The 15,104-nt window shown below is 39.7% G+C and overlaps 1 protein-coding gene across 1 annotated transcript in view; it reads right to left on the minus strand.

Moving 5' to 3' along the window:
• Positions 1-15,104, minus strand: part of MEIS2 (Meis homeobox 2) — a 170,564-nt gene that overhangs the window by 114,681 nt on the left and 40,779 nt on the right. The window contains exons 8-9 of the mRNA XM_085306671.1: positions 14,679-14,780; positions 4,436-4,581 (exon numbers count right to left, since the gene is read on the minus strand). Of these exons, the coding sequence (XP_085162797.1) occupies positions 4,436-4,581; positions 14,679-14,780 (248 nt within the window). The remainder of the gene's footprint in view (positions 1-4,435; positions 4,582-14,678; positions 14,781-15,104) is intronic.

The raw sequence follows: 15,104 nt of genomic DNA on the forward strand, positions 1-15,104 counted from the left end.
TGTTTTGGTAAGATTATTCATATTATCCAGTCTGGCCACCTGAATACTGCAGGTTAGGAAGATTCATTCAGGTAAGTACAAAAACTGTGATTAAGTCATTTTAACACATTCCTTCAGAACTTATTCTAGCTTGACACTGAGGCAGGTGAAACTAAAATCTACTCTACAGGACTGTGTAAACAGCAAGATTTTTAGCCAGGAGATTGTGGGAGTCAGGCTAAAATGACACTGTTCAAATAAATTTTAGCAGATAGAGCTTCGACTAGTAAAAGACAGCTCAGCTCCACCGACTTCAGGGGAGCTATGCCGAATACCATCAGCTGAGAATCTGGCACAGTCATATAAAATGTTTAGTTTGCATGCTACCATTGGTATTTCTGGTTCTTTTAGTTAAAATACACGTCTTCTTACAGACTGCAATAAAAGACCCAACCAAAATAGAATTTTAACAAAGGTTATCCCTCCAGAGAAGTGTCACAAAATAAACGCATCTCTGTTCTATCAGCTCTGTAAAAGAAGGGGAAAAATGTTGAAAATGTAGCTCTTGATACAGTTTGCTGCGGAAAGGGCTGAACTACCAGAGGTACAAGTCCCTAGAATGGTCTAATTACTTCCTTTCTGACTCRCTTCTCTTCTGAGTATGCACATATATTTTTAAAGGTCCTCTGCCCTTCGAAAGGGCGCYGAGGTGGGGGAGCGTGGAGGGGCCGGGCTCTGTATAGTTGCGCGTAAGAAATCCTAATCTCAACGCTGGTGTAAGCTAGAGGTGTCTATACATTTGAGCACTTCCTGTTTTCATTTCATGATCAAACATGTTCTTTGCAGGGCAAATAGGGGAGCACTTGAGAGAGGAAAGCAGAGATGTCTGAGAGGCTAATTGAGTGTACTAAGGACTCCTCGGCATGGAGGAAAAGGAGTCTTCCAAAGCGATGAATAAACTCTCGGCTTGGGTCGGATTTCTTGCTGTTTCTTTTCTTTAACCACCTTTGAACTCAAATAAAAACAGCCTTAATGTCAGGTTTACCTTTCTGATGTCATAATCTTTATGTACTATTGAAAAGCTTATACTACTAGACTAGGATTTCCTCTACTTTCTTAAACACTGGACATTATCCAGAAAAAGCACACACATTGCCAACCAATTCATCCTCAGATCTTTCATTTTCCGGTACTGTTGTAATTCCTAATATAAGACACAGCTCAATAACTGAACAAGAACATGATAGAAGCTCCTACTCCTTGCACTTGATTTCCAGCAACAAAAGCATGCACGCATATTCTTTTTCTAATGCAATTAAAGTTACTGCAAAATGGAAGAGGTGATAGGGGGACAGAAATGGTTTTGAAAGACACAGGCCGTCAGATACTTTCATTCTACATCAGAGTTCAAGCACCTGTCTCTCCAAAAAAAAAAAAAAAAAAAAAAAAAACACTTAAGCAACTCAATTTTTAAACCAGTTACCTTAAGAATTTGTAAAATGGTTCAATTTGCCTTCCAAAATTGCATTTTATTTAAAATCATAAATAAATATGTTTAGACAGAACTGAATAACTCTCTTTGAATCTGGCAGTCCAAAGGAATTTCAGGCTTAATCAACACTGTAAGAGGTGGACTACCACTGCTTCTTCTTCCAGGAAAACCAGAGGTTAATGATTTTTGTCATATTGAGACTAACAGCTAACAATTGCTACAGTTGGCCTTTAGTATTTTATTTGTCCTTTTGAGGTATTCAGAATAGGTGACAATGGCTTGCAGTTGAGAACATATGTAGAGAGACCCCTGTGGCTTATGGAAAAGTTGCTCCATGCTGGTTGGGTGTTTGAAAAAAAAATACAACCCGAGCTCTTTTATGTTCCTTTCCTTAATGAATGCATGAATGTCAAAATGTACCAATGGCCCATTCAGGGGGCAAAGCCTAAGCAGCTCCTTCTTTAAGAACACATCCTGAGATGTAAAATACATTTGCTTAACAAATTAAAATAATGAGATAATTCAATTAGTTTCTTTTAAAAAAGAGAGAGAGAGAAAGAAAAAAAGGGTACATCAGGGGATTATTGTAATACAAGAACAGGTCATACAGCACAAAGGAGGAACAAACCAATCTGAAATAAGGTTAGAGTAGTAATGAAGGAATGTACATTGAATCATGGACTGCCATTGTAAAGATATTTACTTGAAACAATAAAATTGTACATCACAGATTCCCCTGTTCTGGCTCAGCCAGTGTTGCACTTTGAATKGACAAGCTAATTTGAGAAAAAAGTGTGAGATCTTTGAAAGAAAGGAGTTCTCTTCCTTCTCTGCATGTGTTTATGGCAAGGATCTTTCTGAATTTACATTGCACTGGTCAGGGGTCTCCATTATCAGTTTTCAGGTCTGAGAATTACAGCACAGTAAATCTTTCAACACCTGCAAACTCATTAAAGCTTGGAAGGTAAAAGGTTTGGGGCTTTTTGGTGCTCATTTAATTTGATTTTTGCAAGGCCATCCTCACCAGAGATGGTGAATTTCCTCAATTCATGTAGAATGAAGAGGGTCAGAAGGGAAGGGATAGAAACAAGGCAAGGGGATTTCAAAAAGCCAGGAGGATTTTCCTCAAGAGAAGAGAGAGGCAGTTGACTGTTTAATAAGCATGTGTTGAATGCTTTCAAGGAGCACACAAGAAAGAAAGGCAGGGAGAAAAACCAAGATATCGCAAACTTCATAAAAGGAAACAGAGTTAACAGAGTCATGTACAAAAGAAACTGGCTTATTTGTGGCCCTGCTTTTTGCTGTCTCCCTGTACTGCTCCTCTAAAGATACCCTACAGCTAAATGAAAAACCCTCCACTCTCACTCACTCGACTTCCAAATTAAAAACATTTTACAGGTTAGTAAATCTCCAGCTGAGGTGATGTAGCAAAGAACAGCTGTGAAGTAATTTTGATAATGATGAGAATAATAAGCACATGGCAAGGTTCAGGGCTTTGCTGTTGCAGCTTCAGTGCTCCTGAATAGATAAAAGTGATTAAATACTCCTGATTATCCCTGACCAATATGTAATGGATTTACAGCCCTTTCAATTAGTCAGTATTTGCTTAGGACTCATTATTTTGTCTTTGGTTAAGTAATCAGCCCAGAGACTCATGTTCTGTCTAATTCCTCTGAGCCAAGTGGGTACAGGGCACCTGACCTTTGAAATGGCCATAGCTGGGAGGCAAGAATAACCACTACTCCAGCAGAGACACTGGCTATTCCAGCTAATCCTGACCCCACAGGCCAGATCAATGCACCTTAGTTTGCTACTAATGTCCTTACATCAAAATGATGGTTTAGAAATGTGGATCTATTGCTCCCCCCTTTAGCTGTGCTGCTAGCAGAGCAGTTTGACAGTCCCCATCATAAATAAAGTGGGTACCTTGTCCCCAAACCATGACACTGTAACTGACATCAGCCACCTTGGAAATGTATAAAACTTTGGCAGAAGAAGAGGTAGTTAAAAATGCTGTTACCCCTTTTAGCCTGATTAAGTGAGAAACAATTTTACAGTGAGAAGAGGAGGAAAATCAATCGATAATTTAACCAGTTTCCATTATTTCCTACATGAAGTAAACTACAAAGAGTGTTACTAGCTTTTCTGTAGAACAGTATTTTGATGCCTAAGTGAAGCTGTAACAGTCAACAGAACACCAACACATAAAACCAATTGCAAACAGGAGGATAAAGATAGACTGTTAGTAAAAGCACTGCTTTTTCACATATTTAATCTCTCTCCCCCAAACGTGAATATGGCTAGCTTTTAAGATAATRGACTTGGAGAGAAACTAAAAGGTGCTTATTTTCTCAGTTACACAACTGAAGAATTAGGGAACCCGTAAGCCGCCTATATTTCTCACCAAAAGTAACATATGACAAGTTTGCAAGCTGCTGCTTTGACTTCTCTTGCATCCCACAGTATATGTCAGAATACACAGATTGGGGTTCTCTCTTCCGACGAATACATATGAGGTTTGTGTAAACAGAGGCCAACAATAAAGAATCCAGAAGGCAGAGCTTTATATATGCTGAAGCAAGAAAGCCTCTTCTTATCTTTAGGAACATTTGGAATAGTTCGAGCAAAAAAATGGTTACTTTATCTGTAGGTGTTGTTCCGTGATAAGACCTTGTACTCTCTATCTCCCTCTTTCCCTCCCTCCCTCTCTCCCTCTCTCTCTCTTTATATATATATATATATACATGTATACACACACACATATATATATAGGGTTTTTTTCAGATTTGTCATGATTCCAAGAGCCAGGGAGGGGGAAAAAATCTAGAAAAAAAAAATTGCAAGTGATAATTGAGCCTTAATAATCTTCCAGAAAATTATGGGGGCAATTGATTTCTAGTAACAATGAATAAACCTCATTAGGCACATGAATAGAAATCTATTTTGTTTTGGGGCACCACTTACTGTGAGATGCTGGAAAAGCCACGCTCTCATGATATTTGTTGCTACTTTGGGGAAAATGCCTCTTTTCTTCTGACGTTTTTTGTCCTTGTCTGGGTCATCATCATCCCCTGTACCAGGTGAGGCTACACTGTTGTCTAAACCATCTCCTACAGTAAAGAGAAAAACAGGAGGAAGGGGACATATAATAAACAAAGTATAGCAGCCAAAAGGTAGCAATAATTTCTACTACAGTTTTGTTTTGATTTGATAGAACATCAGGCACATACAGTTTCTCATTAAATACGAGTGCTGTTATGAATACGTAAAAATTAGAAGCCATGTCTCTCCAAATACTAATTTTGTGTCTCATGCATGCATATATCATTAATTCAATTATAATTGTGTGCTTGACGTCGTGCAATAGTTCTTTGTCAATTATGGGATTCAATGTGGGAAAACCTGCCACAAGAAAACCCATTCACTGTAAATGCATCCTTACAACCATTCTGAATACATACTGAAAGTAATCAAGTTAAATGTTCTGTAGTCTATATATTCCAGGCCCTCTGCATAGGTGGCAGTAACTGTGTCACTCTTCAGTGCACATAACACACTGTCAGATGAGCCCCTCCCCATAGCTGTCGCCTCCCAACACCCACACATACACACGCACAAACACGTACACCTAGTGTGACCCTGCACATAGCATTTGCATGACATAAAAACTTCTACATCTCTGCATCAGTGATTATTATCATTAAAAAAAAAAAAAAAGATGCACATCAAGGTAGAGCTCTCACTTAATCAGAACTTTCCATCAACATCTTTCTCTTCTGTGCTTTTCCCTGGCATTAATTGTGCATTAGCAAAAATCATTTACTTTTAACAGTCATAGTTATTTTTTCTTGCCCTCCGGCAAAAATGCCTTGAAAGCCTGCCTGGAGGGCATCTAAATTATGTATCTGAAAAACTCTTCTGGCAAGGCATTGCAGGACCCCTACTTTCTTAAAATTCATACGAGCACGTCTTCCTGTTTTTGGGAAGGCATCAATCAAGAGCAGCAATATATGCCATATTCCTACATTAATATTTGAACTAATAACTTTAAAAAAAGGAAAGAAACAAGATCCGACTTGTGGCATAATCAAATGCAAAATAAATGAAGAATACTGGGACAGCACTGAGACTTTATAGATTGCTGTGTTTTCCTTACACATCATTAGCCCGGAGCCACACGAAAGAGGAAAACAGAGAAGTGGAGAGTTTATGCTCCCTGCTGGTGTTTAAGAAGCCGAGGTCCTGGAAGGACATCTGGGAATTGTGCTGAGACGGTGGTTTTTGTAATTTAAGAATAGACATTCATTAGCAGTAAATGCCATAAATCCCATGCTAAGTAAAAACCTTGTCCAAGAAAGCCTAAAACAATAAACTCTGTGCTCAATGTAGCCTGAGCTAGACGCTCCATAGCTTCCTGAGGAATGCTATAGATCCACAAGCTAATTCCTATAGCCTTGTCTAGCTCTGTAGTGCTACTAAACCAAATACGTTGCWGCTACATGCAGCCCATTTGCTTCAAAACTTGCATTTCAGCTCTATCTGCCCCTCCTGTGGCAGATCACCCTTCTTGCACTGCCTCCCCTCTGAAAAACCAACCCTCGCGGACCAGAGAGACAGAAAAAGCCACAGCAAAGAGCTGGCAGATTAATTTTATTGACATTTCCATTTTCACTGCAATGTGATACCCTCCATCACATGGAAGAGATGACCCTCACTATTTACAGACTGACAGGCCACTTCATTACAACCACCCTGCCCCAAGGCAGAGCAGCTCCTTTCCATCTGCCCAAACACCAGAGCAAGACCCTTAAGTCACTGCGCTCTCCTTCTCATGCCTTTCTTCTTTTTTGTTTGTTTCTGTTATGGATAGGGAAAGGGGAGTCAAATCACAGAAAACTAATCAAAGAGATTATGGCAGACCTATATACTGTAACCAAGTGTTCACTTTTGTAAGACGCTGGTTATTTAGAAAGCGCTCCTCTCCGTCACCCTCTCCCCCCCACATTCTCCACCGCATCCCTCTCGCACACGCGCACGCACGCACACACACACACACATGCACACACACACACACACACTTTCCACTGTGCCAAGGAACTGCTGCAAGGCAAATTCTCACAAACACTAATGGCTTCTGACTGCTCCTTGGCAACCCCAGCATTTTAACCTGGGTGGATATGCTCTCCAAAACACAGACACTGGAGCTATCTCATCAGCTGTTCATGTGACACAGATGGAGAGTGGCTATTAGGAGCCAGGCAATGGGCCTTGGGGATCTGAGGTGCTGCACTGTAGCCTCAGGCAATTTTGAAAAGCAGTACCCGGAGATGGGGGGAAAAATCTGTACTGAAAGTGCAAGTTTGAAGTCAGTCAGTCTGTTTGTCTATCTATCGGGTGGATAAAGATATCTTTGTCTCTTTATGCAAAACCTGTGTGCGTATGCACAGAATGCACGTAGCTATAAAACTTCCTTTCCACACCATCTTTTCTCACTACAGAAGCATTTGTTCACTCTATTTATGGACAAATTCCTATTTCTCTTTATACACATGCTCTCCTGTTTGTGAGTACGCTTAGCAGCACTCACCTAAATGCTGAAAGAGCATTTAGACCTCTTGGAGATTTGGAGAGGTTGTGAATATCCTTGTTTTAAAAAGCAAATTGCAGCTCAGGAGATGAAAGTTCAGCTAAAGCTTCAATTGTCTTTCCACCTTATCCAGTGGTACAAATACTAGGAGACAAGTGTTTCCTTAATCACTTCCATAACCTAATGAAAGGAAATTCAAATATCATACCTCTAAATAACCTCAGAACATGAATACACACTGTAAGATTTGTTGTTCCTGATGAACTACAGACCCAATCCTGTTAAGCTGTATTGTCACCTCTTTAATAGCACTGCGACTGCTCACATTAGGGGGACTGTTTCTAGCAGAAAGAAGACAGAGAAGCTACCCATAAATGACGTTTCCARGACAGAATGATTTACTTCTTAGCTTTGGAGGGCCTGATCCTAACGTGCTCTATCCAAAGAAAACACAAGTTACTTTAAATGAAGAACAAAATCAACAAAGGTGAAATAAAATTAACAGACCTAAGAATTCACTTGACTTCAGATTGAATTAACTGTATTTTTAACCACTACAGGAAGAAAGGCAAATTTAAATCATTTGGAGCTTAGTATGACCATCATTACTAATGGTTCCATTTAGGCAAACTGTTCACCTGCTGATTTGGGTAGGATTTTGCCAAGTGCAGGGTCAAGTCCTAACTTCTGTGGAGACTGTAATTATTTGAGCATAGTTATCCAAATTTATAGTGGGAAAATTAAGCCAAATTTTGGCCCACTGACTTCCTCTTGCTCACAGCAGCAAAAAAATGAAGGCTGATTTTCTACTGCTTTGCACACTGTTGACTCATTTATTCTTGTGCAAAGAGTACAAGCGGTTGCAAAACCTTATCATCGCTCTAGGAAAGTGAGGCATTCTCAAGTGCTCCTTGCTGTCTTTGTAGAGGTGTCAGTGACTGCATTGGATCCAGCCAGTAAAGAATTAGGCATATTACACAACTTTTTTTAAGATCATATCAATRCCATATAACAGTCTCAATAGCTCCCATGAAAGCTGAAGAAAGTATACAAGAAATTTTGCACAGTAACCCACATGGGGTTCCTTATAGGCTTTCTCTTCAAGAGGAAGGGTTTGTGGAGGAAACTGAAGTTGCAACTCTTATTTACACAGCAGGAAGATGGTATTCCACACTAGCTCTGTGTATAGACACTCTTTGCACGCGTTTCCCGCAAGAAAGATTATTTTGCCTCGAAAGCAAAGCAGATCACCTCTTATTTAAAACATCCTGAACAAGTAGTTAGAGCATGTTTTCCATTGCACTGGAATTTCAGTCTTAACCTACTGCAAACTGACTTTCTTGGGTAGACAAGCCTGCTGTTCTCAGTACGCATACAGCTAAGGACTCTTCAGGAGAGTCCTGTCCTAGAGAAGGCTTGTCCAGTCCTATCAGTGACTTCCTCTTGGGAGGTCCTCCATACTCTCTGTGTTATCGCACCCCTCTTTCATGGTTGTTTTCCTTGCGGAGCAAAGAACAGTCAGGAGATGAAGTCAGTGCTGCTTAGAAGCTGCTCAAATAGTCTTTTTCATCATTTTTGAACAGGATAGATGACAGATTCCCAGTCTAAGCAAATGTTAACTGAAAAGGAGATCCCAGTCATTCCAAAACAAAAAAGCCTGGTAACAGCCCAGATTCAAACTCTAGAAATAGTTTCTCTTGTCATCGTAACAAATAGAGCAGAAAGAAAAGACATTTCTGGAAAAATACATTTGGAGACTCAGTGTTTGAATTTCCTTGTCATCAGGGTTCCCCTACAGCTTTACAGTTTGTCATGCTAAAGGAGAAGAGAAAAGAGCAGGGAGAGCTAATGGGAAAAAAAAGAGGCACTTCACCATTTTACTAGAAATAACGCAACCAATTAAAAACACATGAATTCTGAAAAGGAAAGCTCCAATGCATGCCAATTTTAAGGATACTGCTCTATGATCTTTTGGTCCAGTATTTTGACGGAGTGGAATATATAGGTTTGCACGCAAAAGGGGGCCAATCCGTATGTATGCATATACTCACAACCTGAGTTATTTGTTTGTGCTTATAATGTGCCCATCTGAAGACATAAGTATTGTAAACCATTATTAACAAGGAAGTTCAACTGAGTAATAAGATCAATAACACCGCCATCAGAGAAAAACCTTCAAAATCWAACCAATTACTACTGCCAAAAAACTGGAAAAAAAAGAGAAGTGCTTGAGTATGTTTTGAAGATGAGACAGTCTGTGCTGCAAGAAGGACTAATAGAGAGGGAAGGCCAGTTCCAGAATCAAAGACCTTTCAGAAGAACTCCTTATCTCCACTCCATCCTGTTAAAATCATCAAGCGTTTAGCCTTACAGCTTCAGCAGATCACAGCTCTTTGAACGAAGCACTAGTTGTTTTTTTTTCCCCGTCTTCTGAAGGACCAGGGTTCATGGAAGTTGACTTAGTCTCCTCACACCCCAGATGCAACTCTTATCAACCCCATCTTATTGCCAAGAGAAACTGCACTAGGCTAGATTGTGGATGGCAAACCTGGGACTCTGAAATGTGCAAACTGTTCAAGCGGGCATCCTAACTTAGAGTTGTGCCATCAGCAGCAGTGCCCTACCGCTAACTGTGCTGGTTACTGACTTGACTGCCATCAGAAGCTGTTTAGGCATGCTGTAGGCATGCCAGGCTGATCTGCATGCTCAGCTATTGCTTGTCCCCGACTTGGGGGGATCCTCAGGTGGGCTGCTGTGAGCAGCCCCCTGCAATCCCTCCCCTTTTGTGTCTCTAAGAGACCTRTCTCATGGGGCTGTGTCCCGTGAAGGTTTCTATGAGCATCTGGGAGAGAGAGAGAAGTTGGACACTGGCACCAGAAGGCAGAGGAATACTTCAGCTATACAGCACTATAATGTCTCTTACTAAAAAAACATTTCACTCTCTGCCCCTTCTCCTAGCAGCAGGAAGGAGATAAAGAGCCAGCCTAATTTCTGCTGTCCTTCTGGAAGACCTTGGGCTTTCCATCAGTTCCTTTGGGCTGACAATGGGAGGATGATCATCTATAAACCTCACACCATCTAGGCATTGACAATTTTTATAAAGTCAGATTGGAAGAGAAAGAAGAGAACTTAAGTTGTCTATCAGAGCTCACCTAAAAAGCTGTTCTACTCAATCTAATCATGCTTTAGTATAGTTTCTCAGTCAGCAGCAAGTCCCTATTACAGTCTGGCAATATGTGCTAAAGGCTGTAAGTGTTGTGTAGTATCTGGTATTTAAAGTGTATTTACAGTAAGAGGGAGAATAAAAACTGTTCATTTTCTGTTTCTGGGTAGGTACCTTTCTGTGTTCCTTTATGTGTCTTCTTTTGAAAAAAGGCATGTACAAATATTTTATTATTTACTTGACGGTAAGAATGACATTCCAGACATATTATTCTTATATCTTTACCTGCTGTAAAATTGTTGGTTTGAAACTTTGGAAATGATTTGCAGAACAGTAATGCTTCACATTGTCCTTTTTATTATTTTCCTGTCCAAAAGTAAGAAAAAAAAGGCTGATTTCTTTGTGTGCCCTTTGTTGTCTGTTGTTAAAGCTCATGTTTATTTGTGAAGTGAACTGAGAGTTCTCAGAGATTAAATTCAAAAGCCAACATATGTTTTTCTAGCTTTTTTAAAAGAGAAAGCTAATAAACACTGCTTTGCATTTTAAGCTCTTTTATATAGCCAGTAGGGTTGTGGTTTATACATTATAATTCAACATTTTTTCGCATCAGGTGAAAATTGTTCCAATGAAGACAAGGGGAAAAGTAAAGAAACCTGCTAATTACTGATCTCTCTTACGTTCCTGCTGTGCTAAACTGTCCGGACATGTTGAAGTGAAATTTTTCTGCGATTTTCAAGCGACTAGTTCACGGCCCACTGCCGTGGAGTGCAGGAGAAGGGATGAAATGCTTTAGTTTACATGCAACATTTACTAACTGTGTGGGTTTTCCGACATTAAAGAGGGGACAGTGACCCATGCCACCTTTTTCACACTCAAAAGAGCACTGAAAAAACAGTCTTCATAGGCTTACCTCAGGCTTCTCTGGCCCTTAACACCCTCCCCCCAGGGTATGAGCAGAAAGAGAAAAAAGAAGGGATTTTATGCTCCTTTCTCTTCAACTTTTCAGGCGATATAAGCAGCATTTAGCAAATTCAGCCTCCAAATGGCTCCAAATGCTCTGAGCTGCAGGGGCTCATCCTTTGTTAGCCTCCCTCTATTTACACAGGATTTACGCAGGCTCTCCACTGAAGAGACCACATGTTTCTGACAGAAAGCACTTCCATTCACACTGCATCAGGCAACAGGATTGTAACCGCTGCAGCTTCACGCTGGCCCGAGATTAGGGATTTCAGCAACATTGAGATGGTAACAATCTGCTAACTAACGAAAATTATCCATGGAGGACTCTGCTGCCTGCTCCCGCTAAAGCCACCGCGGCCGCGTAGATTGGGTCGCTTCAAAGAACGATTAAGAGCTAGCTGCTCTCGGGACTCTGCATGTCCGCCTGCAAATATCACGCACACGCACACAAATACCAGAAAGGGAGAGAGAGGGAAAAAAAAAAAAAAAAAAATCAGACTGCAGCTTGGATTAAAACAATTTCACCCACTGGCTGCAGACATAAAGTGTAAAAACAGCCAGATGGACACATATGTAAATGTGGCCGCATTTGTTTCTCAGGAGCTGGCAAGTTAGTAATAACAGTRCAGTTCAATAATTTATTTTCTGAGGTATTTTCACACCGGTTAACTGCACAGTGGCAACATCCATGTGGAACTTCGGGAACGGAGTAATTCGTTCAACCAAACTGCTACTGGGGCAAACAAACCAAACTATAACTAAATGACTTTTCTTGGCTCTACCTGCCCGCAGTCACTCCTGGAACCTGGTATCAGTCYGAGATTTTTATTTTATGTATTTTTTTTTAACTGCTGGTCAGTCAGGATTTCTGCACCAAGATTTTTTTTTTCCAGAATCAGTATTTGTATCGGGGTTTTTCAAAATGCATAATACTCGCACAAGCACCACAAATGTTTCTGGTCAAACCTTGTGCTTTTTGCTCAATAGCTTTTCATGAGGCAAACGAAAATTAGATGGGAATACAACACTGGAAAGGACCACATAGATCCAATTTCTGAGGAGTTTTATTTCATCATTTTAATTCAGTGAATTACTCTGCTTCTGCGGCAAAGGACAAAACAATTTACTTTTGTAGTAGTAACTTGTACATGCATCTGATAAGCACATAAAAAGTATACAGTATATTCTAAAGTTCTCCATAGTATATCATAATAAAGCTCTTCTGGGCACTCTAATGATTCATTTTTAGTGATCTCTCAAATGCCCTTATCCACAGTTAACACTCAGATTTTATTAAGGAAGAAAGCAGGGACAAATGTCCACTTAAGTCCCAGCTCTCAAATTCAACTCTGCTTGCACTGCAGTACCTAAAGCTAAAGCTTTTTTAATGTTCTATTCACCTCCCCTGTGTGGCATTTCTGCTAACACAGAGTTCACAATCTTTCAGCCTCAAACACAGAAGGCTGCTATCTTCAAGTCATCCAAGGAATGTGCCAGATACTATCATCTCCCCTGCAATACAAAGAACCAGAAAGAGGCAGAGACCAAAAGAAGACCGTGCTGATCAGGTTACTAAAGTCCAGAAAGTCTTTCCCAGAATGCTAAATGTTAATCTTTGAACCAGCAAATGTTATAATTAAGATCCTTGTAGTTGGAGGAAATGCTAGCTTGAGAAGTCAAAGGTACAGCATTTGAAGTTGTACTTTTTTGCACGTTTATCCTAATCTCACACCCTCATGCTGGCATAACTGCCATCAAACACTTTGTTCTATTCAAGCAAAATTATCATTAATGTCAGTGGCAGTTTTGCCTGAGTAAGGAGTGTAAGACCAGATCCTCGTCTTGTTCAAACAGAATTGCCAGCACTGCACAATTCCAGGAGAGACACACTCATTAAAACTTGTGGTTTATGCTGATTTATGATGCTCTTCTGTTTAAAAGTGAAACTCACTTGGTACCTCACTGGGAAAGTGTTCAATGCACTTGTTTCTACACAGTTTTAACTCAGTTATGTCCCCCCCACCACCACCATGACCCCTCAGCACAAGTTGTGAAATTTATGCAGAGGTTTTGGCACGTAGGCTGAASGAAAGCATTATTAAATTAGGTTTAAGTAGTTTGTCTGCTTCAGTAATTACTTTCAACAGTGAGTGTAAATAGCTGTTATTCTGTTTAAATTTTTCATCGTACTAAAYGTTGTCACACAAAATGTCCTTGTACTGCAGACTAAATGGAGTTCTTTTCAAATYTGTTTTTTACATATTTTTAAAAAATATTTTTAGCATTCTCATAGCAATTCTGTTAAGAATACCAGCTACAAACTCAGAATCAACAAGTCATTAAAGAAATCGGGCAACCAAAAACATTCTTTTTTTGCCTAAAGCACATCGTCTTCAGGAGGCTGTTTTCTTGTTTAGTTCTCCATCTCTACCCCTATTTACATTACCACTATTGCTGTAACTGGGATATTGTTTTTAGTTTCCTCAATCAGCTTTACAGAAGTTGACATACATTAAAAAGCTATATTTGATTTTAAGTTTCAKTTCTTATTTCTCATCCTGTTATTTGTTATTTTGTTACTTTTGTCATTAGAATAATGTCAAAGAATGGGAGCAAAACAGCTAAGCTCAATTAAAATTCTTCCTGTGCTTGAAGTTAGCTAATTAAGTTCAACATTATCTCATCAATATTTAACCTTTAACATTTTGCAATTGCTTTTTGTATATAGGAGTAACAGAATGTGGAGAACTTAACTAGTAGATGATGTCTAAAATCCTGTACTGTTCTTCTTCATTAAAATATTAACGTAGTTTCTTTAAGAATATAATGGCTTTTTGTTTTTTTGAAAGGGAAAATAACCTTCAGAGCATCTGAATTTTTCTTACAGTTGATACTCAGTTACAAACTGAGGTATTTTAATGTCTTCCCTTAAATAACATGCAGTTGGACAGAACTGCTTGTTTAGGAAACGTCTCTTAAACTGGTGTCTAATAGGGCAGCAAGAGCCAGTGTACTGTTCACATTACAAACCTCTCTTTTCAGAGTTATATAGCTACAAAAAATGTGCCAGCTTAAATATCGTATAAGAGTACATAGCAATTTTTAATCATTTCCAAAAAAATTGTTAGGACTAGAAATGTAACATTTCCTGAAAGATGCTAACTTAAATGCTTCAGTTAAAAAGCACATTTGTTAGGCCACAAGTCCAGAAAGTAAATTAGTCTATCTGAGGATTTATAACAAAAAATGGAGGATGGCTGAATACTTTTAACAAACAAAGATACTTTAATAGAAAAGTATAAAAATGAACCACAAAGCTTTTCCAGGTGATAAGATGTATACAAATGTGTATCTTAACATAAAACACAAATAAGAGTACCAGCTTGATATGCATTCACAGTACCTGAGCAGCATCAAAAAGATGCTTGCTGTGAATGCATAGTTTAGAAAAAATATATATATACAAAACAACTCCAAACTTGGCAAATCTTACATACCATAAGAGCTCCAACACCTATGCACAGTGGGGTGGATTAACCCGCTGGGTGCTGCGGACATATATATGCACCTCCTCCTAAAGTGTTCACTTGGCTGGCAGTCTGGAAAATGCCAGAATGTGAAGGGTTACGTTGGAACACCGACAGTCTGCGTTTGCAGGTTTAACTTAAACCCCGTACTTTAAATATATTGTGTTCGGTATTTGGGAACACGGCTAATACCGTTTACAAGTAGCACGCTACCTGGCACTAACAACGAAGGACTCGATGGAGCGCCCGCCGACGCCGCTGAGCACCGTTTCAGCTGCCAAACGCGTGCCGTGGATCTGCCCGTACTTACTCTCAGCGAGCGTTTTTCAGGGTTCTTCTCTTCCAAAAAGCCTGACCGGTAAAGCGTAAGCTATTTACAGCCYGTCTACCATACGT

This window comes from Rhea americana, unplaced genomic scaffold (genome assembly GCF_003343005.1).
Source record: "Rhea americana isolate MKP2758 unplaced genomic scaffold, rheAme1 scaffold_245, whole genome shotgun sequence".
In the NCBI taxonomy this organism is placed as follows: Eukaryota; Metazoa; Chordata; class Aves; order Rheiformes; family Rheidae; genus Rhea; species Rhea americana.